Source organism: Balaenoptera physalus, assembly GCF_965194825.1.
Source record: "Balaenoptera physalus genome assembly, chromosome: 3".
NCBI lineage: Eukaryota > Metazoa > Chordata > Mammalia > Artiodactyla > Balaenopteridae > Balaenoptera > Balaenoptera physalus.
The window spans coordinates 51772471-51797618 of NC_138890.1; the positions used below are offsets into that span (position 1 = coordinate 51772471).

Below are 25148 nucleotides of genomic sequence, written 5' to 3' on the forward strand. Positions count from 1 at the left end.
AATAAGGAAATTTGATTCAGAGTTCTCTGCCTTATATTCCCTCCCATAGTTATCACTGTCTCCTAGTTAGAAAACCAAGTCAGAAGCAGCTTAAGATGGATTTTTATTTCTTCTTAAAAAAAATAAATAAATGAATACATTGGCTTGAATGTCCTTCCCCCTCTCTTACTCTCCCCTCTTCAAAAGAAGCAACACTGTGAAAATCCTTAAGATGGAGAGGCAGAGAGTTGGTCACCAGGGCCCACACTGGAGAGAAAAGACGCTCCACACACGAGGGGTCAGAGAAGGGCTCTGTGGGTGAGTGTGGCTTGTAAAACCTTGGCCGCTGCGGTGGGGGGAATCCGTCTTGAGCGGGGGCTGGACGTTTCCAGCTCTCCCCGGAGCCCTCACAGTTCAGTCTTTACCTTGTGCATCAAATCCTTTTGGTCAATCTTGTCTAGGTCCTGGTACCAGCGGTTGAAAGCCAGCAGGGCCACGTTCTTGGCAGCCACTGCCGTCACCTCCACGGAGCTGGCCGCCCACTCCAGGGCGTTGAGGTGGAAGAGCTGGTCGTGCAGCACGAACCGCGGGAGGGGGCTGTGGGGGCCGTGGACGGGGTGGGCCTGCCACTCGGCTGTCTGCACTGAGTAGTAGGAGCGAAAGAGGGTCTTCAGCTGGGAGCGAAGGAGGGGCTGGGGGGACTGGACTCGCCAGACGGCGGCCTCCTGAGGCTGCTTCCGCCGGAAGCTGGCCGAGACGTTGACGGGACACATGTTGTCCAGGGCGCAGAAGAAGCTGGGGAAGTCTGTGGTGAGGATGCTGGCAAAGGGGAAAAGCTTAGGGTCGGGGAAGCCGAAGTAGGAAGAGTTGAGGTAGCCATGGACCAAGGAGACGACGGTGGGCTGGAAGGAGCCCTGGACGACATCGATGGGCGGGTCGAAGCCTTCAAAGGTGATGGTACTGCTGTTGTCCAGGTGCAGGGGGGTGGCGATGACCACTATGTCGTAGTAGTCAGAGCCTGTGCCCACCTCATTCTCATACTTGACATGGTACAAGGGTTTCCCCTCTAGAAGGAGAGGGAAGAGAGCACAAAAGCCCGCTTCTTTCTCAGCTTCTCCCCACTTACCTGCCATCTGGGGCCCTGCACTGAGGGGACGAGACCCTCCGTGGGTGCAGCTGGGCTTTCCAGCTGCTGGGTCCCAGTCTTTCCGTGCTGGTGTGGCTGCAGGGCGAGCCCTGGACTGGAGTCAGGAAACACGAGCTCTTTCTCTGGCTCTGCCTCTGACTAGCTGGGGGAACGTGGGCAAGGCTGTGGCTCAAAGTCCTCGGTGGTCAAATGAATGGGACTAGATTAACGCAAGTCTCTGCTTTCTGGCTCTGACATTTGAATCGGGGCAACAGTGCCCTCTGGTGTCACTCGGCAGTGCTGGGAACCACTCCCCGGCAGGTCATAAACCAGGGCTTTAGGGACAGAGGAGGTGGAAGTGTTCACTGTTTAGGAATGGAGTGGACATGGCCCCTGCTCTGTCTACTCACCTGTTTGCTGCAGGGTCACAGTGGTGACCGTGGCGTGGATCACGTTGGCCTTGGTGAGCTTCAGCAGACCGGAACAAACCAGCTTGTTGCCTCCCTCCACAGACCACAGGCTGCCTTGGGCCCCGGCTAGCGACATGGCTCCTGGGCAAAGGGGGAGGGAGGGCCGCCAGTGGGTTCTCAGAACCACTGGGCAGTGGGCTGGAGAGTCCAGCACCGTCCTACCGGGGCCTCTCTCCCAGGCCAAGACTCCTCCCAACCCTGGGCACAGAGAGACGACACACACAAATAACTGCAACAAAATTCACAATGTTGTGAAGTAAAAACATTAGGCTCAGTGCAAGAGCCACTATAAACGACCACAGATTGTATGATTCTGTTTACACAGACTGCCCAGAATGGGCAAATCCAGAGCAACACAGAGTAGATTCGTGGTTGCCTAGGGCTGGAAGGCTGGGGGATGTTGGGGAACTGATGGCTATAGGTATGGGGTTTATTTTGGGGCAGTGAAAATGTTCTAAAATTGATTGTGGTGATGGAAGCACAACTCTGTGAATATACTGAAAGCCACTGAATCCTACACTTTAAATGGGTGAACTGTGTGGTATGTGATATCTTGAAGGATACATACAAGATACTGGCAGAGTGAGCAGGGTAGTCTCGCTGAGGTGAAACTAGGCAGGACCTGAAGGGTGGGAAGGAGCTAGCAGTGCCAAGAGCCAGAGGAATAGTATCCTGGGCATATGGGAGGTGCTTGTTAATTATAAACCTTTTCATTCATTTATTCAGCAAAAATGGGCTGAGTGCCTATGATGGTCGGCACTATTGTAAGGATACATCAGTAAACGAAGGAGACAGAGGTTCCCATTGGAAAGCCTGCCTTCTAGTGGGAGGAGATCAAATAAGTCGATCAAGTAGTCTGCTGGAAGATGATACCTGCAGGGCAGGACGGGTAGGGGCAGCTTCAATGAAAAGGCAACATCTTCACAAAGACATGGGACAGCGAGAGTTTACCATGATTGTGTCTCAGGGAAGAACGCTCCACGCCGAGGGATGGCCACACAAAAACCTCAAGGTGTGAGTGCGCCTGGGATGTTGGAGACATGGCAAGGAGGCCAGAGTGGCTAGTTTGGGGTGAGGGAGCGGTGAGGTGGTGAGGCCTAGACCATGTAGGGCCCAGCAGGCCACTAGAAGGACTTTGGGTTTTCCTTGAAGGAAAGTAGAAGCCATTACAGTTTTACATGCAGGCCTGTCAGGATCTGTCTTTTGTTTTAAAAGGATCATCTGGCTGATGCATTGAGCTTGGGGGGCCATGGGGTGGGCGGTGGGGTGGGAGACATGCTAGGAGAGTTGCAGTAATCCTGCTGAGGGATGTTGGTGGCTTAGACCAAGGAAGAGGCAGTGGTAGGAAGCAGTCAGATTCTGGGTATACGTGGAAGGTAAAGCAGATGGGATTTCCTGACATATGACATAAAGGATATGAGAGAAAGAAATGATTCAAGGTTTTGGCTGGAGCAATGGAAAGGAGTAATTACCAGCCAAGCTGGGCAGACGTTGGGAGGGGCAGGCTCGAGGGGAAAGATCAGAGGCTCAGGTTTGGACGTGCTGAGTCTGAGACGCCCATTAGCCCTTCCAGTGTAGACACAAGGGTGGCAGCTGACACATGAGCCTGCATTTTCGGAGAGAGGTCTGGGCTGGAGGTCATATTTGGGAGTCAGGTGGGTGGAATTTAAAGCCTTGAGACTGGCTGAACTCACCAAGGGAGGCTAAGTAGTTGAGAGCAGAAGAGGACAAAGGACTGAGCCTGGGCCTTCCATGTTAGGAGGGGGAGAGGAGAAGGACACAGCCAAGCAGGCCAGTGAGTGCCCATGTAGCTCCTCAACCTCGAATGCCCCTCTCTGCCCCTCCACCACCACAGCAAAATCCTTCAAGGCCCAGAATGGTCATCATGCCTTGGGGAAGACATGCCCTGACGACTCTCGGGCAGATTTGTGGCCTGTGCTGGAGGATGGTGGGTGGTACATGTGCCCACCTGCCCCAGTAATAAGCTGGGAAGATGCGGTGCTCTAACAGATAAATACCCAGGGGCCCAGAGGCCTCAATGGGACAGCTCCTGAAACCGATCCAAACAGGAGTGGTAGAAACACACAGGACCTGAGAGCTGAGCCTCCCTTTCACCGTCTGTGAAGTGGGATGAATACCATCTCCTGACAGCTTGGAGAATAGATGCCAGAATCAGAGGCGGCAGTGTTGGTTAGGCAACTGTACTGAGCCAGGTAAATGTGAGGTTATCACAGGGAGGGCCAGGGAAGGGCAGGTGGGCAGGCCGAGGGCTGGAGGCTTACCGGCAAAGGCGGGCATCGCTGCTGACTGGCCGTAGCTGGCCCGCAGGACAGCGGAGACGACATCATCGATAAAGCGCTGTGTGACGCCCACCTGGAGCAGGGACTCGGCCACGGAGCGCTGGGTCATGTTGACAAAGGCGGATTCCCCCAGCGAGTACAGCAGTTCCTCCACACCGGAGAAGGCATAACCGTGAGCCTGGTACTTATAGATCCTGGGAGACAAGTGGAGCCAGAGCCATTGTGCAGGAAGGCCTTTCAGCTGACTGCCTGCTGCCGGGTCTGGCCCAGCAGGGACCTGCCCCCTCCTCTCCATGCAGTGGGTGGGAGAGGAGGCTGGTTATGGTACCTTTGGCCTATTCACTGGTTGTGGTCGGCCTGTCTCACTTAGAGGGACAGCCCAGAGGGAAGGGCAAATACTCTGGAATCCCACCAGACCTGGCTTCACATCGTGGCTCTGCTGAATGACAAACATGTCACCTCTCAAGCCACTCCCTGCCTGAGGTCACAGTCCTCTTCTCACTCAGCTGGGACTGCCAAGCAGTGGGCTATGCCCGCCCCCATGGACACATCCCCTCTCCAGCAACTTTGGCTCTGCCCGAAGTGGCTTCTAGGACCGCATCGGACCCGATGGCAACTGCCTTATGTCAAAGTTGTCTGGCTCGGTCCAGCAGGCCTCCCACTCACCCCTCGATAATGGCTTGTTCTCCCACAACTCCCCCAATCTCAGGGGCTGGCATTTGCCTGGAACCATCTGCTGATGGACTTTCGGACGGCTGGCCTTTGAAAAGTTGCCTCTGCTTGGGCTGCTCTGTAAACGTGTTGAGTTTGGTTACGGACATGACACCCAGATGGGGGTGTCCACAAAGCAGTTAGAAACTGATTAGTTAGTGGGTCTGGAACTTAAGGGGAAACTGGGGGCCGACAGGTAGAGGCTGTCTCCCACAAAAGGGAGAACTTGGCCCTGGGGGTTTAGATGAAATTGACAAGGGAGAAAAATATAGGAAAGAGGAGTGAAGACATGACTTTGGGGACACCCGGAGAACATAAGGAAGAAGTGCCATGAAAAGCATAGTCACAGGAGTGGGAAAAGCAGAGAAGTGCCAGAAACCAGGAAGGAGGTCTAGAAGCCACGACTGAGTGTCTGATGCTGCAGCCTCTGCATCTGGGCCACGAAACAGGGAGAACCTTCAGGAAGGACTGTGGGGGAGAGCTGGGTACCATCCTGGTGAGTGAGTGGATTACGAGAGATGGACAGGGTGACAACAGACCACTTGTCCTCGTTATTTGGAGTTGATGGGGAGGGGTCCAGGACCCAAGGAGGAGACAGGTGGTAAAGAAAGCTGTTCGTTCATGGTGGGACTGGGGGACAGAAGAGTTTGTAAATGGTGGCCCACAGGCTGCTTGTGGCTGACAGGTATGTTTCATTTGCCTTATAAGATGAATTGGTTGTGCGCACTGAGAAACTGGGAGATTTCACATATACTGGATTTCCAGCTTCTTCTGAAACACTGGAAGATGGCATTCCCCCATGGCCACCAGTGGCTCGAGCAGAGAGCGGCCGCCCCTTCAGAGGGGGGCCTGGCTCTTCAGGGCCCCTCACTCCCTAGCCTTCCCTTCCACCCAACTTCTTCACTTATTCATACCCCAGGTGGGCCCTTGAAGGTGGCTGAGTTTGCAACCCATGCTTTTATTTACCAGTTTAGCTGAGGGAAAGAGGATGCCAGTGTGACAATGCGAGAGACCAACTACCGCTGCGCTAAGCAAGCACCTTGCCGATGCCGGGCGTGCTCGGAGCCTGGGCGGAATTCTCACACCCAGCAAGTACCTTTTCCTTTTGGACAGTGTACAGTCACGTTGGTTCCTCCGGCACCTCTCTTCCTCTCTCCTTCTAGAATGCCCTCCCCACGCTTCACCCAGCCCTACCTCATGAACTTCTCCATGACCTCCTCCACCCACATCTGCAGTCTCAGGAAGCTGATGCCGTAGTGCCACCAGAGGCGGAAGAGGTTCAGCAGGTACCAGTCAGTCTCCTCCAGCACAAAGTCCTCTCCGTTGAAGATGGCGCTCCTCCCTCCCACTTCGCGCCGGTGCCGCAGCCCTGAGGAGACAAGGAGGAGGCCCTCAGGTCCCCTTCGGAGGACCCCCCCGCCCCGGGGGAACCTAGCAATGCCTGAAGCTTAAATTCAGGGGCCGTCCTGAAGGATGCACATGGATTGGCTCCATTAAAGGGAATATGAACACTATGGTTTGTGCATCTGTGCTACTTGTTTAAGAACAGTATACAATACACTGGGGAGATGTCTGGCCTGGCTAGTCAACAAAGAAATGAAAATTAAACTAATGTACCATTTTACATTTTTTTCCAACAGGGGTCCACTCAGCCACGAGTGAGGGAAAGTCAGACGTCATCCTGGACCGTCCAGGGGCTGACAGCCAACAGGGCCTGCTCTGAGATGGCAGCCCTGGGCACCAAGGCCACATGGAAGGAATCACAGCTCCTGGCAACTGCCTGCACTCTACAACTTACAGAGCACTAGGTCTTCGTATCTCACTTCATCTTCTCACAGCCTCGGGAGAGGCAGAACAGGTGTTAGCACCCCCAGGTAAAGATGTGGAAAGTGAGGCTGAGTGATTATAGGACCTGCCTTAAGTCAAGGGTTTTTATTTCTTTCCCTCCTATTCCTGTCCCAAAGCCACGAATTTCCCCTACCCAGAGGCAACCAGTAAGTATATTCCTTCAGCATCCTTCTAGAGATATTTTGTGCAAACTCTTATAAATGTGTACATATCTCTGAGTTATCCCTCCCCTCACCCCACATACTATATACACTGGTCTGCACCTTATTGACATATGTGTCTTGGAGACTGTTCTCTACCTGGGCCTACAGGACTTCCTCACTCTGGCTGCTGAGCAGTCGGCTGTGTACTTAAACAATACTTTGTTTAATCTCAGATCCCAGTGGGTGGGCAGGTGGGATATTTTCAACTTTTTGCTATTACAATGCACACCTTGTGTGCCTGCCACTCTGAACATCTGCGGGTACACCTACAGGATCACTTCTGAGAAATGGAATTTCTGCATCCAACCGTACATGTATTTGGTTTTTTTTTAAACTTAACTAATTAATTAATTATTTTTTGGCTGAGTTGGGTCTTTGTTACTGTGCTTGGGCCTTCTCTAGTTGTGGCGCGTGGGCTTTTCTCTAGTTGCAGCGAGTAGAGGCTATTCTTCGTTGCGGTGTGCGGGCTTCTCATTGCGGTGGCTTCTATTGTGGCGGAGCATGGGCTCTAGGCGCGCGGGCTTCAGTAGTTGTGGCTCGTGGGCTCTAGCGCGCAGGCTCAGTAGTTGTGGCGCACGGGCTTAGCTGCTCCGCGGCATGTGGGATCTTCCCGGACCAGGGATCGAACCCGTGTCCCCTGCATTGGCAGGTGGACTCTTAACCACTGCGCCACCAGGGAAGCCCCGTATTTGTGGTTTTGATAGATGCTGCTGGGGCTGAATCTCAGTTCTCTCACTTATTAGCTGCAGGGACTTAGCCGAGGTGTATATGCTTTCTGAGCCTCAGTTTCCTTGGGAGGAGATACAACACCCATCTTGCAGGCTGGTAGGGAGGATTGGAGGTAATGCTTATGTATCACCTAGAAGGATGCCAGGTACTTGGCAAGCACACACCATGTGGAAGCCATTATGATTATGATTATTGAGAAGCAGCAAATTGAAAGGGAAAGAAACTGGCCTGGGGGGGAGGTCAAACCTGAGTTCTAATCCCGGCTCTGCAACTAACTCACTGTGTAACCTCAGGCAAGTTCCTTCCCCTCTCTGGTCTCAGCTGCTCCATCTGTAAAACGAGGAGATTGGGCTATATGACCTTCCGGACTTGACCATCAGGGTAATCTGGGAAGGGCCCGATGGCTGCTGCCAGCCCCAGGACGGCGCACTCACCCAGCTGCTTGACGAAGCCCTGCATGTGGAGGCTCAGGGAGTGGAAGGAGGCGGCGCCACTCTCGTAGTGCTGCTTGTTGACCGAGATGGTGGCCAGGCGGCCGCCCACGGTCCCCTTCTCAAACACGTCGATCTGCACCCGGGGGCCGAAGTGCTGTTGGAGGAAATGGGCCACGGCAGAGCCCCCGATTCCGGCTCCAACCACGGCTGTCAGCAGGCCCGGGAGGCAGGCGTGGGGAGAGACAGAGCATGGGCGTGAGACTGCGGGTCACGCCTTCTCAGCCTCCTGGGCCGGTGGTTCCCAGGTATTTGCAGCTCATAGGCTTTTAACATCTCAAAAAGGAAATCTGCAGACTCGTTCTTAGTAAAGCTATTAATAAACAGCAAAGGTCAACCTGAACACTGCCACCTACTATAACCCTTATTTTATAAAGAAAAAGACAAGTTAGCAGCAAAGGAACAGGAAAGAATCTCAAAATTCAGGATGCTTCTTTAAAAGTATAAGTTTAGTTTTATACAGACTCTTTACATTGTCCCTAGTTTTATTTCACTGCGAATTGGTGAAAACCTGGTCACCGACAGGCACATTAGGTTAGATTTGTATTTGGAATCCACTCCTTAATCCAGGGGTTGTCAAACTACAGCCCTAGGGCCAAATCTAGGCAGATGCCTGTTTTTGCAAGCTGAAGTTTTATTGGAATGCAGCCTCGCCCTTTCTTTAGCTTACTGGCTATGGCTCTTTCATGCCAGGCAGAGTTGAGTATAGTTGGAACAGAGACTGTAAGCACAGCCTAAAATATTTACTCTCTGGCCCTTTACGGAAGAAGTCAGCCAACCCTTGGTCTATTGCAACCTCCCAACTGACACGTAAGTCATTTCCACATCTGTGTTTGCCGAGCCTGGAATTCACCCTGTGATGGGTCGCTCATCACCGTATAGGACATCTATTCTGCTTTGAACTCTTGTTATGAAGTTTCAGCTCGTTGACGTCTTTTTGGGTCTTACCCACTGTCTTTACTACGCCTCCTGCCTTCCTGTTAGTTGCAAACTTGGTTCATATACCATCAATAGTCTCATCCAAGTCACTGAGAAAAGCGTTTCATTGGACAGGGCTCTGAGGTGCTGCTAGGAACCGCTGACCAAACAGATAGTAATCATTACATAGCACTGAGAGGACAGTAAAGCAGCTATGAAACTACTGAAATGGATGGCCATGCTACCCACAATTTTTGCCCACCACATATCTAAGACACAGCTTTCCTCTCATCTGACAGTCTTATAACCTACTCAAAAAGAGAATGAGATAAAGCTGGTGTGATTTGTCCTTACTAGACCCATGTTGGGCCCTAAGACCACAGGCTCCTGTCAAGAAGGCAAAAATACAAGGTTCTTTATGATCTGGGCTCCATTTACTTATTCCATTCCCTGCCTCACCCTTGCAACACTCCACCTTCTTGTCTTGACTTCTTTTGCTGTGGAGCATGGGACTTTGCTCTCTCATGCCTGTGCCTTTGCCCTCACTGCTTCCTTTGTCAGAAATGCTGTCACCCTTTGCCTCACTGACCTCTGTGGCCCTTATATGTAGTTTTTAGCTGGCTTGCCTGACCCGCCTAAGACAAGTGTCCCTCCTGCATAGTCCCACAGCACTCTCCTTACCCTGGCCTAGTCCATGGCACACTATACTCAAATGATCTGTTAAGGTCTGAGGGCAGGTCCCTGTGTCCCCAGATCCTGGCAGGCAGTAGAGCTCACTATTTCTTGCATCTTGAAAGAACAAACTACTTCCTTCATCTCAGTGTTTACAAAGCCACTTCCAAGAATGCCCTTAACCTTTTAAACCAATGTGCTCCCTACCACTTCCATTTTCGACCAGGCCCCAAATTACCCTTTTTTTTTCTCCCCAGAGAAACTGCTATCACAAGGCCTGGAAGCTGCCCAAGGACTACAGGGAAGCAGAAGACCTCACCTCATTGAGAGTCAGCTCATTCAACACCCACAAACTGACACCCACTCTCTGGTCTATGGTAAGATATGCTGGACATAGGATGAATCAAACAGGGAGAGCTCCGGTCCCCCTGAGCATAGGCGGGGAGAGGGCGGACAGACTCATGCACTGTTAGCAATGACAACGTGTGACCAAGTGCAACAGCGGGATTCCAGAGAATCCTGAGGAAGCAATGAATTCTGCCTGAGGGTGTGGGCCCCAGGCTTCACAGGGAAGCAACGTTGATCACGACCCTGGAGGACAATAGGCTTTGCCAGTGAGCAGAAACACATTCTCTGCAGAGAGAACAGCATGAGCAGGTCACATGTGGAACTATGGGGGAGTTTAAAGGGTCCAATGTGGGCTTCCCTGGTGGCGCAGTGGTTAAGAATACGCCTGCCAATGCAGGGGACACGGGTTCGAGCCCTGGTCCAGGAAGATCCCACATGCTGCGGAGCAACTAAGCCTGTGCGCCATAACTACTAAGCCTGTGCTCTAGAGCCCGTATGCCACGACTACTGAAGCCCGCGTGCCTAGAGCCTGTGCTCTGCAACAAGAGAAGCCACAGCAATGAGAAGCCCGCGCACAGCAATGAAGACCCAACACAGCCAAAAATAAATAAATAAAATAAATAAATTAAAAGAAAAAGGGTGCAGTGCCACACCGAGGTGTTCAGATTTGATCATGCAGCAGCCTGAGGGTTAAGCCATCTTAACAGGAAGCTCCTCGTTCCCATTGTGGGTAGAGTCCAAACCACCAAGGACAGACAGAGGCTGTTGTCAGAGGGCTGAGGAAAATCAGGAAAGCTACAGGGCAGCATGGCATTGCCAGGTATCCTGCCTTGATGATGCCTGGGGTGAGGTGGGTAGGGCTGGCTGGAATGAGGAAGGTAGCAAGTTCTGCGTTGCCAGAAATGGTAGAGCTGTGAGGAGGCCCTGCCCCTTCTTCACTGGTCAGTGGGAAATGTCCTGCTCTGCTGCCCTTTCCCAAGAGATGGGGGAGGCCCTGCATCTCAAGACATTGCCTGCCTAATTCTTCCCCATCCTTCAAACCCTGGCTCCAAATCCACCTCCTCCATTAGGCCTTCTCTGGCCACTCCAGCCCTCAGGATTCTCTTTCCTCTGAAAACCCTAAATGTTCAGTCCCAAACTGATTTCTGGCACGCTTCAGCCTGTCTTAACCCTTTATGGCCTGAGCTGTGGTTTGGTAATCCAAACCTTAGCACTGCACTGGCCCTGTTAAGTCTGTGGTGCTCCCAAGGGGCATCCCTCCCTGCCACCTAGAGTGCACAGAGGGCAGCCTAGTGGATTAGGGACTCCTTCTCCTTCACACCAGAAGCCCACCATCTCTGCCTATGGGAATTTTATATACGAGGGACTTGAAAACCTTTCATTCATGTAGAGTTAAAATGACAAATGTTAAGAGGAAAAAAGTGTAAACAAATATGAAATTCTAGTCAATTATATACATGATGAAGTATTTAGCAAAATGTCCTGATGTCTGCAATTTATTTTGAAATGTATTAAAATGTAAGATGGATTAATGCACATGTGATACGTATGTGATAAAGCAAATATTGTAGCAGTTTCTTAACGGCAGAATCTAGGTGCTGGGTATACAGGTGATCACTGTACAATTCATTCAACTTTGGTCTATGTTTGAAAATTTCAAAAGAAAGCAAATAAGTAAGAAGACTGCTGTTAAAAATCCCCCACTTCGTCATTCAGCAAATCTATCCCCAGAGGACTTACCATGGGTTCTGTCTCCCCTAGAACTGCCTCCTACCCTCCATGAGGTTTTGGCTTAGATGTTACTTCTAGGAAGCCCTCCCAGAGCCCACAAAGACTGGGGTGAAGTGCCCCTCCTCTGTATTCACAGTGCTTTCTCAGCCTTAGTACTAACTTCCTTGTATTGTGCAGTCTCTTCTCCTCCACACAGGAACTGTGGAGCACTGTGCCTGCTACACAGACAACCCTCAATAAACCTGTGTGAATGACGTCAACCAGAGAGGCCAGAATCTCTGTCCTGGGGGCACCTGGCAAAGAGCCAGATCCACGGCAGATGCTCAGTGTCCCTGGACCTTCCGGTAAGATCGGTGACCAGTTCTGCCCCAAGCCTCTTTTCCGCCCCAGGTAGCCCTGGACACAAGCCCACGCCTCCCTCCTCATCAGCACCTTGCCTACTGCGGTCCCCTTCCTCGCCCAGTCGCAGTGCCTCGGCTCTTCTCCACCCAGCTCCTCTCCCGAGGACCCCTCCCTCGCCCAGCTGCCTTCCCCTTCCCCCATCCAGAGCCTCCCGGCTCACAACACTTTTCCCTCGCAGCCCTCCCCAGATCAGCACCCCACCCGGTCCTTCCCGCACCGATTTTGCTGGGCCGGGCATCGCCTGTAGCGGCGGCGGCGAGGAGGGCGGCCAGCGCGGCGAAGAGCCGGGCAGCGCGGGCCATGGCGGGCAGCGACTGGGGCAGCACGCCGGGGCTCGGGCAGTCGCGGGTTGGCGCTGGGCTCCCCGCCCCGCCCCGGCGCCCCACTGGCTGTTCCGTCTTCCAGCCTCGCTGGTCGCAGCCTCTCATTGGACAAGCAGCCTTCCCTCTCCGGCAGGAGGCTCTCATTAGCCGCATCTCTCTGGGGGCAGGCTCTGTCATTGGCAGCTTCTCCGTCCCGCCTCCTGGATGCGGTTTCCTCATTGGCTGGCTCGTCCTGCTCCGGCGCAGGTGTGCGCGCTTCGAGTGCTCAGCTTCAGGACCAGGGCCCAGCTCCGGGGGGATTGACGGCAGAGAAAGAATTGAAGCTTTGACGATCTCGGTTCAAATGCAACCTCTGAGCGTTAGTGGCTCTGTAGCGTGCTTTGTCTGTGTCTCGTTTTGTTTCCGTGCTCTGCCTTTCTAGGTGGTTGTGGCAATCACGTGAGATAAGGGATGTGAAATCACTTGGCAGTGTCTGCAAGTGCTGGAAATTGCTGACCAGTCATGCAGTCGGGATGGCTAGACGCTACTTGTTTCAGCATATGCTGAAACAAGGCCAGATGCTTTCAAGACTGCTGTTAGTTACTACGTGTATTTGCAGTTCTGACATACAGTTTATGTCTCTGCCTTCTACTTAAAAACAAAAGGTAAGAGTTTCATCCACTCTCCTTTCATAGGGGAGGAAAGGTGGGAAGGAAGGGATAAGCTCCCATTTTCACCCTCTAGGAAAACAAGAGCAGCTCACTGTGGCTAGTTTACCACACTATGAAAGACAGATTTCCTCTAGCAGAAAATAAAATTGGGGATGAGTTTCAGGATAAAATAAGGAAAATTCATGTTTATTCAGTCAGATTATGGCTAAGAGAAGAAATGGAAGGGACTCGGAGAATAGTAAAAGGGCATAGATCTGAGTTTCCAACCAGCTCTGTGAGTCTTAACAGGGCAATCTAGATTACTAGTAAAGTAGTAGATGAATAAACATGCATTTCTCATATTAAAAAGAAAAACTTTTTGGCAGTATTTGTGTTAGAATGGAAAACCTTTTAAGTTCATTTCCAGACTCAAGATAGTCCCTTAAATTATCTTTTAAAACAAGCATTCACCATCACTTTGTGCCATGTTCTCTTATGTGCTAACAATATAATTCTTGCAGTATTTTAATAGGGTAAAATCATATTAACTTTAAAACTCAACTTGACTCTACTTTGCTTTTAATTTTAGGGTCCTCGGTAACTCTAGATTCTAGAGCTGTATTTTCTTCTGTTAGGAAGTTCTTCCAATCCTACAACACATCGATGATGTGTCTCAAAGTTGTAGGACAAGTTCAAAAAGGCTGTTTAAGAGGAAAAGCAAGGAGGCATAATTTTGGTGGCCGAGGTGCAAAACTAGTAGTTTGACTGTGAGTGAGGTTGGGTGACTCAATCAGTTATTTATTGCTGCATAACAAACCACCCCAAAACTTAGTGGTTAAAAGTAACAATCATTTATTTTGCCCTTAAATCTGCACTTTGGGCAGGGATCAGTGAGATCAGCTCATCTGTGTTCCATGTTATGTCAGGTGGGGCTGCTCCACTGGGGACTGGAGAGTCCACTTTCAAAGTGGCTCACTGAGATGGCTGGCAGGATGGTGCTGGCTGTCAGCTGAAAGCTCAGCCATGGCCCTCAGTTCCACTCCACAGGCTACTTGAGCTCGCTCTTTGGTTTGATGGCTGGGTATCAAGAGTGAGCATCCAGAGACAGGAAGGTTTGGGTCAGAAACCAGCAGTGTCACTTCCCTTATATTCTATTGGTCCAGATTCAAGGAGATTTTGGAGTCGTGTTTTAAAACCTCCAGTGAATTTGAGAATGTGGACAAAGTCTGAGTGGACAGGAATAAGAATATACTTACAAACTAGCACTGAGAGTATGAGGAACAATGGATTATGGAGCCAGGGTATGCAGACAAGACTGGAAGAATGATGAAAATGCAAGGCCAAAACTACAGGAAAGGCTGGTTCCAAAGAGGGGCACTTAGCCAGGAGGCTGGGTATGTGGAAGCCAGTGGAGAAGCAGAGGTAAAGGAAAGGCCAGGCAAAGGTTGGGGAAGGGCTTATGGAAGCAGGAGGCCACATGCCAGTAATCTGGTTGAGAGGATGGTCAGAAGTCCCGCAGTTCAAGTGAAACGATTAAAGCAGGTAAGACAATTAGAACCAAGAAGCGAGCACAAGAAAAGGCAGTGCCAGAGAGGAAGGCAGAAACAGGAGTCCAGATCTAAGAAATACATAGATATCAGAAGGAAGCAAGTCAAGGAGGTAGAAGAACAGACAAGACTTCAACACCAAGGCAAGGTGTGGAATGCCTACACTGCATCCACTTGGCTGGGCTGCTGGTACCTCCACTGAGTGTCAACAAGGTGAGTCAGCAATCAGTGAAGTGACCACGTCAATACACAATATGAATCTGGCAGACAAAGACACTAAACACGTGAAACACAGTTATTTCAATTAAGGTTTTATTAAAGTTGTTTCCGAAGATTATATTTCATCCTTAGTCTTCCTTATTAGATTTTGCTTTAGTGTTTAAGAACCTTTCTTCACTTATTAAATCCTTTGCCATGAAAGAGCACCACAAGCTTATATCAGTATCAAACTGAATAATTCCTTTATGGCAGTGAGGAAAATCCACAAAAGATTCGTAAAATCCAAGTACTAAAGCACCAAGATCCCTCTTCAAATAAGTCAAAGCTTCCTTACACATATCATCTGCAAGCCAATGATGTCTTTTTACTTTACCATCAAGATGAAAATAATTAAGGGCACTGAAACAATTTTCTTATTTCTCCAGTCTAAAAATGTAGATTTCCTTGTTATGGTTAAAACAGACAAACACAAAAAACAGACGCTAAAAGGAAAATAAGTTCACTGTGATTGATTAGCTTACAATTTTTTTTTATAGTCAAGCACCACTTAACCAGTCTTTCCCTTCCCCTAGACTTTAGGCAACTATAAAAACATACGAAAAACAATGTGTATAATAAAAGGCAATAAAAATAAATATTTGAGGGCCTACTGTAATAGGCAATTTGCACATTTCGCTTAATCCTCGCAATATTTTGAGAATTATAACCATTTTACAAACGTGGAAGCAGGCTCAGAAGAGTGAAGTGACTAGGCTGGGAATTATGTTCAAGTTGATGCCTACTAAGCATATGCTCTATTATGCTGCGCTGGCTCGTGAAAGCCCTGCAGCATTTTGAGATTCTCACTGTTACAGCTCCATCTTCTAAATTTATACTTTTAAGTCTGCAAAACTACTGAATAATAGAAGAATCTAAAATTATTCTCAGTCTACTTGCTAAAACAGGAGGTTGCAAGGAATATTTAAAAACTCTTCAAGTAATCAACATTCCACACCTAAAATTATGGTTATTCTAATTCACTGGTAATGATAGCTAGTGATCCAAGAACACAAAGGAAATCATAATTGGCTCATTTTCTTGTCCTCACTATTTGTCAATCTCAAAGGAATGAAGGCAAAAAAAGACAAATTCCTATTGTGAAATCTGACTGCTCATTATATTTACAGTATGCACTTAGTGGAATGCCAAAAGAGGTTCTGGTTTTAAAATCTCACCAACAGTCTTTTGCTTGCATCTTAGAAGCATGTATTTGTTTTTTTTAAGTGTCTAAATCTGGTGGAGGTGGTAGGACTCATTGGGGGATGCTTTGTTGATACATGCTTGTGTAGTATGCTAGAACTACCTATGATGTCTAAGAGGATAACTTTCACCACCCCACAGAATGGGGTCATAGAGTTCTAGTAGAAATGGATTTATTTTATGGGTAAGTAACTTAAACCTAAACCTGGGCAATCTGGACACCTAACAACATTTAATTCTCTGCTGGGGACATATTTGCATGTTTGTTATAGAACTGTTGAAACTTAAATGACTGAAGTTAATATCTAGTTGTTTCTTACTTAAGTTCTCACTAAAATTTAGTTTACTAGTTTTAGAGATTTTTTTTTTCTTTGAGTCTAGTCCTAAAAGGACTATGTTTTCATACTTCAGAAGAAGCTGAAGGGGTGAGATTAGATCATCATGAAGGCTGCTTCTAACATTAAAATAACCATATGACCTCCTTTCTAATGTCCAATTGATATATATATATAGATATATATCTATATCTATATCTCATTCTTTCACTAACTCATTTATTGAATAAATTTTTTACAGAACACTATCTATAAGCAAGACTGAAATAAAAAATATACACATAGGCTCATTAACTCTAGGAGGTCAATACATAAAAGGGGAGCTAGATGTTTACACATGTGACATAAGACAGACACAAAAACTAGGAAATAAAGCTTGTCAATGTAAGAGAGGTAGTGAATTGTGAGTACCCCCCCCCAAAAAAAACACCCCAAACCTAGCATAACTAATGAGGAATCATGGGACCCTAACATTTTTTTGTCCTGACCACCTCCCCACGTAATCTAATAAAGGATCATAAGGTAAATCTGACAAAGTGGCAGAGGATTTAAGGGCTGGTGGAAAGAGAAGTTGTGGGTAAATTACCTATATAGACCAATTTAGGTCTTTAGCTGTTGGTGCTGCCTCAATTTCCCTGAAATGATTATATACCTAGGGAGGAGGCTGAAAACAATTTGAAGATAACTCAACAAAGAAAGCACAAGGTTTCTCGGCCATACTTGCTTGAAAGGGACCTCGTATCTTGATTTCTTGCCAGTCTCTGCCTTCCAAGTCTTGCCTGGGCCATTAGCCTTGTAAATGGGATTTGAAAAGGGACAATGAGTGTGAATATGAAGTCTATCTGGCAGGAACTACAAGGACAAAAGATGGCTAAAAGAAAAATAAAATAAAAATGGGAAGTCCTGAAAAATCTACGTGCATAAAAATCAACCGAAATGATTTAAATTCATACAACTATAAAGCTTTATCATTTAAGTACCCAAATGTTAAACCAATCCCTACCATCTCCTTTTTCCACAAATACAAGATTCTATACAATTCCTTTTATAGGGACCATTAGTAAGGAACATTTAGTTGAAAATACATAAACATATACTCATTTCCACCTTTAAAAAAAATTTTGGATTGAAAGTCATCAGAGTACCAATTTAAAAATAATTTTCTTAAACATATTTTGATAAGGCCACAGGAACACTTGTCACATTGTTCAAATGCCCAATGGCAAGACTTCTGATGTGACCAAACAGGTCACATTAAATCAAAAGAGTATCTTAGAAATAAAGCCAATATGACTAAATCCAAAACAGATCACATGAAGTACCTCATGTACAATACGAACCTAGTTTAATAAATAAAGGAATCACAGGTGACTGCACTCTGGGAGAACTTTCAGTTCCTCTGGGCCCATTCATAGTCTTCTCTGAGACTCCACTGCCACTTCCACCTGGGCGAGTCTAATGGTGCGGCCATGAAGCTTGTAGCCATCCTGCCTTACTAATGCCACAGTGCCAGGCTGCACCCCAACACCAGCTGGCACATGACAGATGAGTTCATGCTCATGAGGGTCATATTTGTCACCAATGGGTGTCATCTTCTCCAGGCCATGTTTGGCAAACACGCTTTTCAGCTTTGTTTCTAAAAGTGACAAGCCTCGGAAGATCTTCTCCAGAGTGAGCTTCTGGTCCCCAGGCTCTGTTTCTTCAGAAATACACTCTGTAGTCTTCTCCAAAATGTCTGCCACCTCCACCAAATCCTTACAGAAACTCTGAATTCCTACAGAGAAACCAAATACTCTTATTGTTTGTGAGGAAACCACTCTGCTCTTGAGGGTGCAGTTTGGGGAAGGCTCAGAGAGCTGGCTGGTGTACTGGGTACCCCAGGAAATGCAGAAATTGCCACAAAGGATTCAGGGATCATCACCAATGATTACCCCTGAAACCCAACTGACGAGCCAGCATTTCTCTTGGAAGGCATATGACTAGGAAGCATTCTGGGAAATGGGGAAGATGGTTAGAACCCAAGAACTAGGTGAGACTATATACAAAAGGTTCAGAAACCTGTCCTTTAAAAACTTGACATATGCTTCTTGTATCTTTGTTGCTATTCACCTTTAGTACTAAGTTATGTATATTTTGAAAATTCCCACCTGTCTCATTTGTGGAAAGGCATACATTCTCAATAGGAACAAGACATTAGTATTTCATTGATGGGGGAATAATAAAAGAATAGTTGACAAGACTGTGCTAAGGAGGAGTCAAAGAGTGGTTTATTCTTGAGGATTAGCTAAATAGAACAGGAAAAAAATATACTCCACGGATGAGGTAAGTCTCTTAATGCCTGCTATGAAGTTATATACACTTGCTGGAGACAGGCCACCAAGCTTGTCTAATCTTTTTAGAGTCACATAAACTTTATAAAAGTGAACTCAGTTGTTGAGAAATCTCATTACTCCCAATGCTGCATTCTTCATTCTTCTTACAGAAATGATAAGGAATATCATCATCACAGATACCTATGGTAACACAAAGGCCCTGGTAGGAGCTGGTGAGGGGCGAAGGACTTTGTTGATCTAGCTTTAGTCCAGCGACAGGTTTAAGGCCCTGTGTCAAAGCAGACAGCCAATAAAAGAGATGATGACAGAGGAGAGAAGTCCCAGGTATGTACTGCCTGGATGGGAAGGAATGACTGACAGAGAGGCAAAAATTCTACCTTTAACTTCTGGGTAATAGAAATCCATTATAGCTTCTTGAGCAAAACAAGTTGAAGAGGAGTCAAATTGTCTAGTAACATACACAATGAATGTGGGGTGCTGGGGGCATCACAGATGGGTGAGAAGAAAAGATATAAGAAATGGAAGAGAGCTGACTGAAGTAATCTTGGTATAATATGGTCTGGAGTAGGAGAGGAGGCAATGGAGAGGAAAGAGTGAAAGCAGCAGGCCTTTCCAGGGAACTAGACTTGGTGAGTTCCACAAGATACCTCTCCCATCACTATGAGGGATGGTAGCCATATATATTAATGGCTGTTAATGACATCAGCTGAAAAGGTAGAAGAGATTAGCTAAAGGCTTGAGAAGTATACTGATAAAATTTGGAATTACATCCAAGAGGAAAGAATGTCTGATAAAGATCAATCAGGGACATCAAAGGCTTTCCCTGGCTATACAAAGGAAGACAAATACTCAAATTGAATTTGAAAGCTGTAAGTTGCTGGACTGATTTGTACACTGCCATGGTACAAAAAGTCCTGGCTTCTAGTCAGTAAAGCTGTATGAATCTGGGTAAACAGAAGCCTAGGTTCTCTTGTCTGTACAGTGAGGGGTTCAGTCTCTGATCCTATTCCTATTACTGTCTTACTTCAATAGATGGTTGGTGTCCGCAACATTTCTTAGAGGGAAAGAAAGGATCTCTGTGACCTGTTTAAGAGAAAATGGGTTACTGAGACAAGACTGTCCCTGGAAGGAGGATAGTCATCATGCTACACTGTATGTTAATTAAATGACAATGAAAGCTTTCTTCTTTTTTTCTACTTCCATGCTCACTGAGCAATCTTCAATTTTCTAAGTATTCCTGACCATAAGAAGAAATGACCCAAGCAAATGACTTATGTGGCATGTTTTGCTTGACACATTTTTCTCTATAAATTAACAAATTAGATTACCAAATTCTTTTGAGTTTATTTAATAAGTATTTGTTCCTGAGAACCTTATTAATTCTTGAGGAAACTGACATAAGCCAGTTCCTCATGCATCGAAGCTTGACTTCTGGTAAGCCAACTCACCCTGCTCCCCTCAAGCAGGCAGGAAGTCTTCCCCTTATCACAATTGTTCTATTTGCTACAAAAATTCCCTGTGGTTAGAGGTCAGCAGACTTTTTCTCTAAAGGTCCATATAGTACATATTTTACGTTTTGTGGGACAAGAGGCAAAATCAAGCATCTTATGTAGGTGACTATTTAACAAAAGAGAAAATAAATTTCCACAAATTTTTTCTGATGAAATTCAGAACTGTATTTATGGACTAACAGGTGGCAGGCTTGGCCACTGAGCCCTGATAGCTGGAAATATGAGACTAAAACTTGGATGAAATATCAGGAACACAATTGGGGTCAGTATTTAGCTATTCAGGAATACAATTTGGGGGTTAGTATTTACTCAAAGTCTTGAAACATGATATCTATAGCACTGAACGAAAAGCAGAAGGCTAAGCCAAAGGACTAGGGTTGGACAGGACAGGAATGGAGTGAATCCCCTGTACAGATAGCGGATAAAATCCAGAGAACAGGAAGGAGTGTGATATAAGGGAAAGAATAATACATTAGGGATCAGGAATCAATGGATTCATATCTACACCTGTTGTCAAATAACTTTTCCTAGCTTGCCTATAAGAGGAGACTGGACTAGATAGAATCCAAGGGCCCCTCAAGCACTCCATTCTATGTGTAGTCAAAGTATAATGCTCCATATTAAACTGTGAGTACAGCAAGTAATCACAGATTTGCCCTTTACTCTTGAATCCCTGTTATTCAATTAACATTTTCATGAACAAATTTGGAACAAGAAGTGGTGCATTTAGGAAAAAATTTCTGAACGACTTTGAAATGTACCAAAAAGATTATTCAATGCCATCAGTGAAAAAACAGATTCAATCTAGCACAGCTTTCAGGGTTATCTGATTCCATGTAGTCTGAACCTTTGAGTTATAACTCAGCAAGCTGTAGAACACTGAGAGTAATGCAAATGATTTTTGTCTATAGTTGTGAAAACTGTCTGGTGGAGATACAGTTGATTACTGCACTATGGTTATGGACCAGTTTTGCTTATGTGAAGCAAATCTCAGCATTTATGACTGCCTATGTGTCTGCTCTTTGGATTCTCTTCTGAACATCTTAATGATTCACTTGTTCATTAATGAGTTAAACAGAATTGCCTGTATAGGCACTAGAATGTTAACCGTACATGCTTGAAAAATAAAATAACAAAGGTCAGGTGAAAATAAAGGCAAACATTACTTTAGCAAATGGTTCACTTGACAACATTCCCAAAAAGCAGAGCAGAAAGCCTAGGGGGATAGAGGAAGGGTAGGGTATAGATTGGTTAAGGACCCAGATGTGTCTTTTGCTAAGTTCAGTGTGCACAACTGTTAGTAAGTGCCCTTAAACTAAAAGGTATTTTTATTATTAATAAACCTCTCACCAAATATCTTGGCATCTTCTACACATCTCTGGGTTCGCCTTCTTATATTTTCACCATCAGCTATAGCTCTCTGGTATCTCACCTGAGCATCAAAAGCAAAGTCAAAATGATAAGAAAACAAATGCCTATTGGTGGAAAAGAAACTTTTTGCTTACTTTACAAATTTCACCCTTGGTATAGATTTTTATTAAAACAACAACAACAGCAGGAGTTGTGTAGGAATCTTAGATCAGCTACTCCAAATTCCCAGTCATAGCAGGAATCTCTCTTTATAGCGGCCCTGATAGGCTGTCATTTAGGCTGCCAGTTTGAACACAGAACAACTGTTTTCAAGCTCATTATCTTGAGAAAAAGCTTTCTTTTTCACCTTCAGGCAACACTGCCACCCTTCAACTTTCTTTCGTTGAACTGAACTCTAGGATAGCCAAGAGTAAGTTTTAAAAATATGTCATCTATTTGAAGGCAATTATTTAGCCTCTTTAGTCTTTTCTTCTTTCATTCTTATAATCCCTGGTTCCTTTCATTCCTCTCACAAGACACCTTCCAAACTCCTTACCGGTTTTGGGTGGTCCTGCTTTGGAATTACTCTAATTATTTCTCTTTCTCAAAGTCTGTCAGTCTAGTACTGGCACAGTAAGCCAGAGGTAGTCTGATTGGCAGAATACAATGATAAATGACCTCACTCATTCAACAAATATTAATTGAGTGTGTACTACATGCCAGGCACTGTACCTCCTTTGAAGCTACCAAAATATCAGGTATCTAAGTACTGTGACACACCAGGGAACTGAAAAGAGATGAGTATCCGCAGTCAGTAATGTTTTTGAACTAGTACAGATTATTTTGCCTAGTATATCTAGCAAGAGGGGTAAAGAGCTAATTAGAAGAAACAGTTTAAAAACTGACTTAAAAAACTTTACATGGATATTTAAATCAGAGAAAAGATGTGAATATAGATAATATAAACAGATAATAGAAAATATGATATATGTTACGGAATATATGAAGTGATAATATAAAATCTACCCACTGTTAAATCCTGGACTTCCTTCTCCAGTTTAACAGCTTTTAGCTTTAAGGCTCGTTCTGCAAGAGAGGGCCCAAGTTCATCAGGAGGGTCCTCAGAACTGCAGTCTTCACCAGCGGTTCTCTGGGTGGCAGTGCTGAAAGGATGCAGCCATCCCCTAAAGTGGGAGGGAGGTGGTGCATTATGAAGAAATGCCGTCACAAACAGCTGAAGTTATAACCAGGTTCAGAGGCTGGAATGTTTCCCAGATTGACTCTCTCTAGACAAAGTGCTTTCAGTCTCAGTAATAATACAAACACTTATAATGTGCTTGCTAAATGCCAGACACAGTTGACAGGGTTTTACTTAAATCATCTTTTCATCTTACAACATGTGAGATAAATACTATCATCATCCCTATGTTATAGATGAGAAAACCGAAGCTCAGAGAGGCTTATGACTTGCTCAAGATTACACAGTTAGTATTGCTGAATCACGATACTGAGCATCAGGCAGTAGAAATAGCTGGAAGTGGGGACACAAAAGTCAGCAAGACAAAAAGAAATTATAATACCTAGAACCAGCAGGGCAATATCAGAAGCAAGAATTCAAAACAAAAAGCCGTACAGTTCAGGTTCAATCCCTCATTTTATAGGTGGGGAAAATTAAGCCCAGTAAAGGTACCTTATCGAATTGGAGTGAGGCCTGGAATTCTAAAGCCTTCTTGATCACAAGCTCTAAGTAAAAGCAAGGCTTTTATGGAAGAGAACCTACACTAAGAGAAAATGAGTTGGGAGCTCACCTATATGTAAAATCAAGTCAAACAAAAACTTATAAAACATTTACTATATGTTGTGGACGGTGAACTATATACAGGTGAATGAAACAGATCATATAGATATATAGTTCAGTTCACATAAAAAGTTTAGAGTAGGGGCTAGTTTGTAGATCTTGGATTGTAGCAGTTCTGACCCCCCTTTTCAAGGAAGTTTCCATTACACCTCCTGGATCATCATAATTTAATATGAAGTAAAACCATCAAGAAATCTGTGAACGCAAAAGGTCTTTAAAACAAATAGTTTATTTATATAAACTGGTATATATTGAAAAGTGGCCACTGAGGTGAAATTTAAGCAAAGGTTTAAAGGGGGTAAAGGAGTTTACTTCAAGAAAGGGAAGAGGGAACCATCAGTATAAGGGTGTGGGCAAGATTACTTTTATCTTCCAAGCCAGTCCTGAATTCAGTTATTATGACACAAGATTACACATTTTTAGTCCGAAAATTGGTCACCACTGATCTGGGACACATCACACAGGGTGAAACAGATCCTTCCTCCTAAACTCCTAACAAATTACATTTATCCAATTGAAAGGAGGTCAAAATATCCTCAGGGCCAGTTGAAAGGGCACACGGCCAGGGCCCAAGGCGTGAGAAAGTGGGAGTTGCGGCACATCCATTCAATTGCTACTGTTTCAGAACTGGAGTTGGGGGAAATTTTATTAGAAGGGAACATTTTCCTTCTGATCACTTCCCTACACCAAAAACTGTCAAAAAGACTAGGAAAAAAAAAAAAAAAAAGCTTGAAACCCGGAATTCAACCTCTCATCCTAGTGCTGGGTCAGGTGTGTTAAAAAGGTAACAGATAGTTATGCAAAATTTCTGGATTTCACCGTAATTTAATTTACTTTTCAGAGATCCAACCTGACCCATCCCCCTACTCAGCAATTTTTATTCTTTCCGATAAATAAACTGTCAACGGGGAATAGTCCCTAAGAATAAGTAACATTGGTCACTAATTTTAAAGGGCCGATTCTACAGCCCTGACTGGTTTCCGGTCTGGGTTCCACCACTTCACGAGTATTTAAGTTTGGAGACGTTACTCAACTTTTCTAAACCTCAGTTTCCTCAATTAAACGGGAGAATAAAAAGAACTACCCATAGTTCTGCAATCGGCATGATAAATGATCAGTAAAAGTCGCAACCGACGGATAAAAGTAGCAACCGGAACTTCAAACTCCCTAAGGCAGGTGGAAGGGCCGTTTGTAAAGACCAAGTCCAACGGCCTTCTTTTACCGATGGGTAAAGTAAAGCTCAGATACGATCACACAGGGTGTTGGGAGAGAATCCCAAATTACCCGCAGACACCAAAGCTGTCGAGAAGGGGGTGGGAAGGGTACATCCCCAATTCAATCGACGCTCGGGCTGAAGAACAGTTCCCACCTCCGAGGGCGTGACCTCGGATCTTTCCACCTTCCTCGGCCCGGCAAGGAGACAAGGCTGTAGACCTCAGTTTCCCGCTCTGTAAGATGGGGCCGTGAGCGCCCAGTCGTAGCGGCCGAGAGGTTTGGTAGGTCCTCTCGCCCTCCAGCCTAAAATCGCCCCTCCGGATCGCTTCTCCTGCATCGCCCTCACGTCCCGGATCCCCGGCCTGCCTCGCTTACCTGCCATCCGACGCGCCACTCGAGGCCAGGAGGGGCTGCATCCGCCGCCGGACCGCCCACAGGAACCTGACGGCCATGTTCCCCACCTCGGCTGACTGAGGCTGCGCACGCGCACTTGCCCCAAGTGACGAGATACGCTCGCTTCAAAAACCACGCTTCCCGGCAGCCTTCGCGGGAAGGCGTTCTCTCTCTGGGCCCCGGATGGGAACGCTGCTTGTCGGGTTGGCCCTGCGCCGTTTCCTACCCGGTCTTCCGACGAAACGCAACCCTTCCGGCCCCCGGCGTA

At 46.4% G+C, this 25148-nt stretch overlaps 3 protein-coding genes across 8 annotated transcripts in view; 1 reads left to right on the forward strand and 2 right to left on the reverse strand.

Moving 5' to 3' along the window:
• Nucleotides 1–10432, forward strand: part of IL17B (interleukin 17B) — a 58111-nt gene extending 47679 nt beyond the window's left edge. For all 3 annotated transcript variants that reach the window (XM_082454277.1, XM_082454279.1, XM_082454278.1), the window contains 2 exons: nucleotides 6227–6460; nucleotides 9705–10432. The gene's annotated coding sequence lies outside the window, so the exon portion shown is untranslated. The remainder of the gene's footprint in view (nucleotides 1–6226; nucleotides 6461–9704) is intronic.
• On the reverse strand, nucleotides 87–14602 carry PCYOX1L (prenylcysteine oxidase 1 like). Of its 3 annotated transcripts, none has more exons than XM_082454194.1 (6): nucleotides 12146–14602; nucleotides 7801–8007; nucleotides 5781–5955; nucleotides 3858–4069; nucleotides 1516–1656; nucleotides 87–922 (listed from the first exon to the last, which is right to left on the reverse strand). In XM_082454194.1, the coding sequence occupies exons 1-6, from the start codon at nucleotides 12468–12470 to the stop codon at nucleotides 387–389; spliced, it is 1596 nt and encodes a 531-aa protein (XP_082310320.1). In that variant the 5' UTR covers nucleotides 12471–14602; the 3' UTR covers nucleotides 87–386. The 3 variants fall into 3 exon arrangements, with proteins under 3 accessions (XP_082310320.1, XP_082310319.1, XP_082310321.1); XM_082454193.1 differs by having other exon boundaries at nucleotides 87–1045; nucleotides 12146–13716; XM_082454195.1 differs by lacking the exon at nucleotides 7801–8007 and having other exon boundaries at nucleotides 87–1045.
• A 115-nt stretch (nucleotides 14603–14717) lies between these two features.
• On the reverse strand, nucleotides 14718–24976 carry GRPEL2 (GrpE like 2, mitochondrial). 2 transcript variants are annotated; one of them, XR_014261682.1, is made up of 5 exons: nucleotides 24863–24976; nucleotides 22445–22598; nucleotides 21415–21496; nucleotides 17561–17994; nucleotides 14718–17012 (listed from the first exon to the last, which is right to left on the reverse strand). XR_014261682.1 is itself a non-coding variant. In XM_082454298.1 (4 exons), exons 1-4 carry the CDS (start codon nucleotides 24937–24939, stop codon nucleotides 17630–17632), a joined length of 678 nt encoding a protein of 225 aa, XP_082310424.1. In that variant the 5' UTR covers nucleotides 24940–24976; the 3' UTR covers nucleotides 17544–17629. The 2 variants fall into 2 exon arrangements, 1 of the variants encoding a protein (XP_082310424.1); XM_082454298.1 differs by lacking the exon at nucleotides 14718–17012 and having other exon boundaries at nucleotides 17544–17994.
• Nucleotides 24977–25148: the final 172 nt, after the last annotated feature.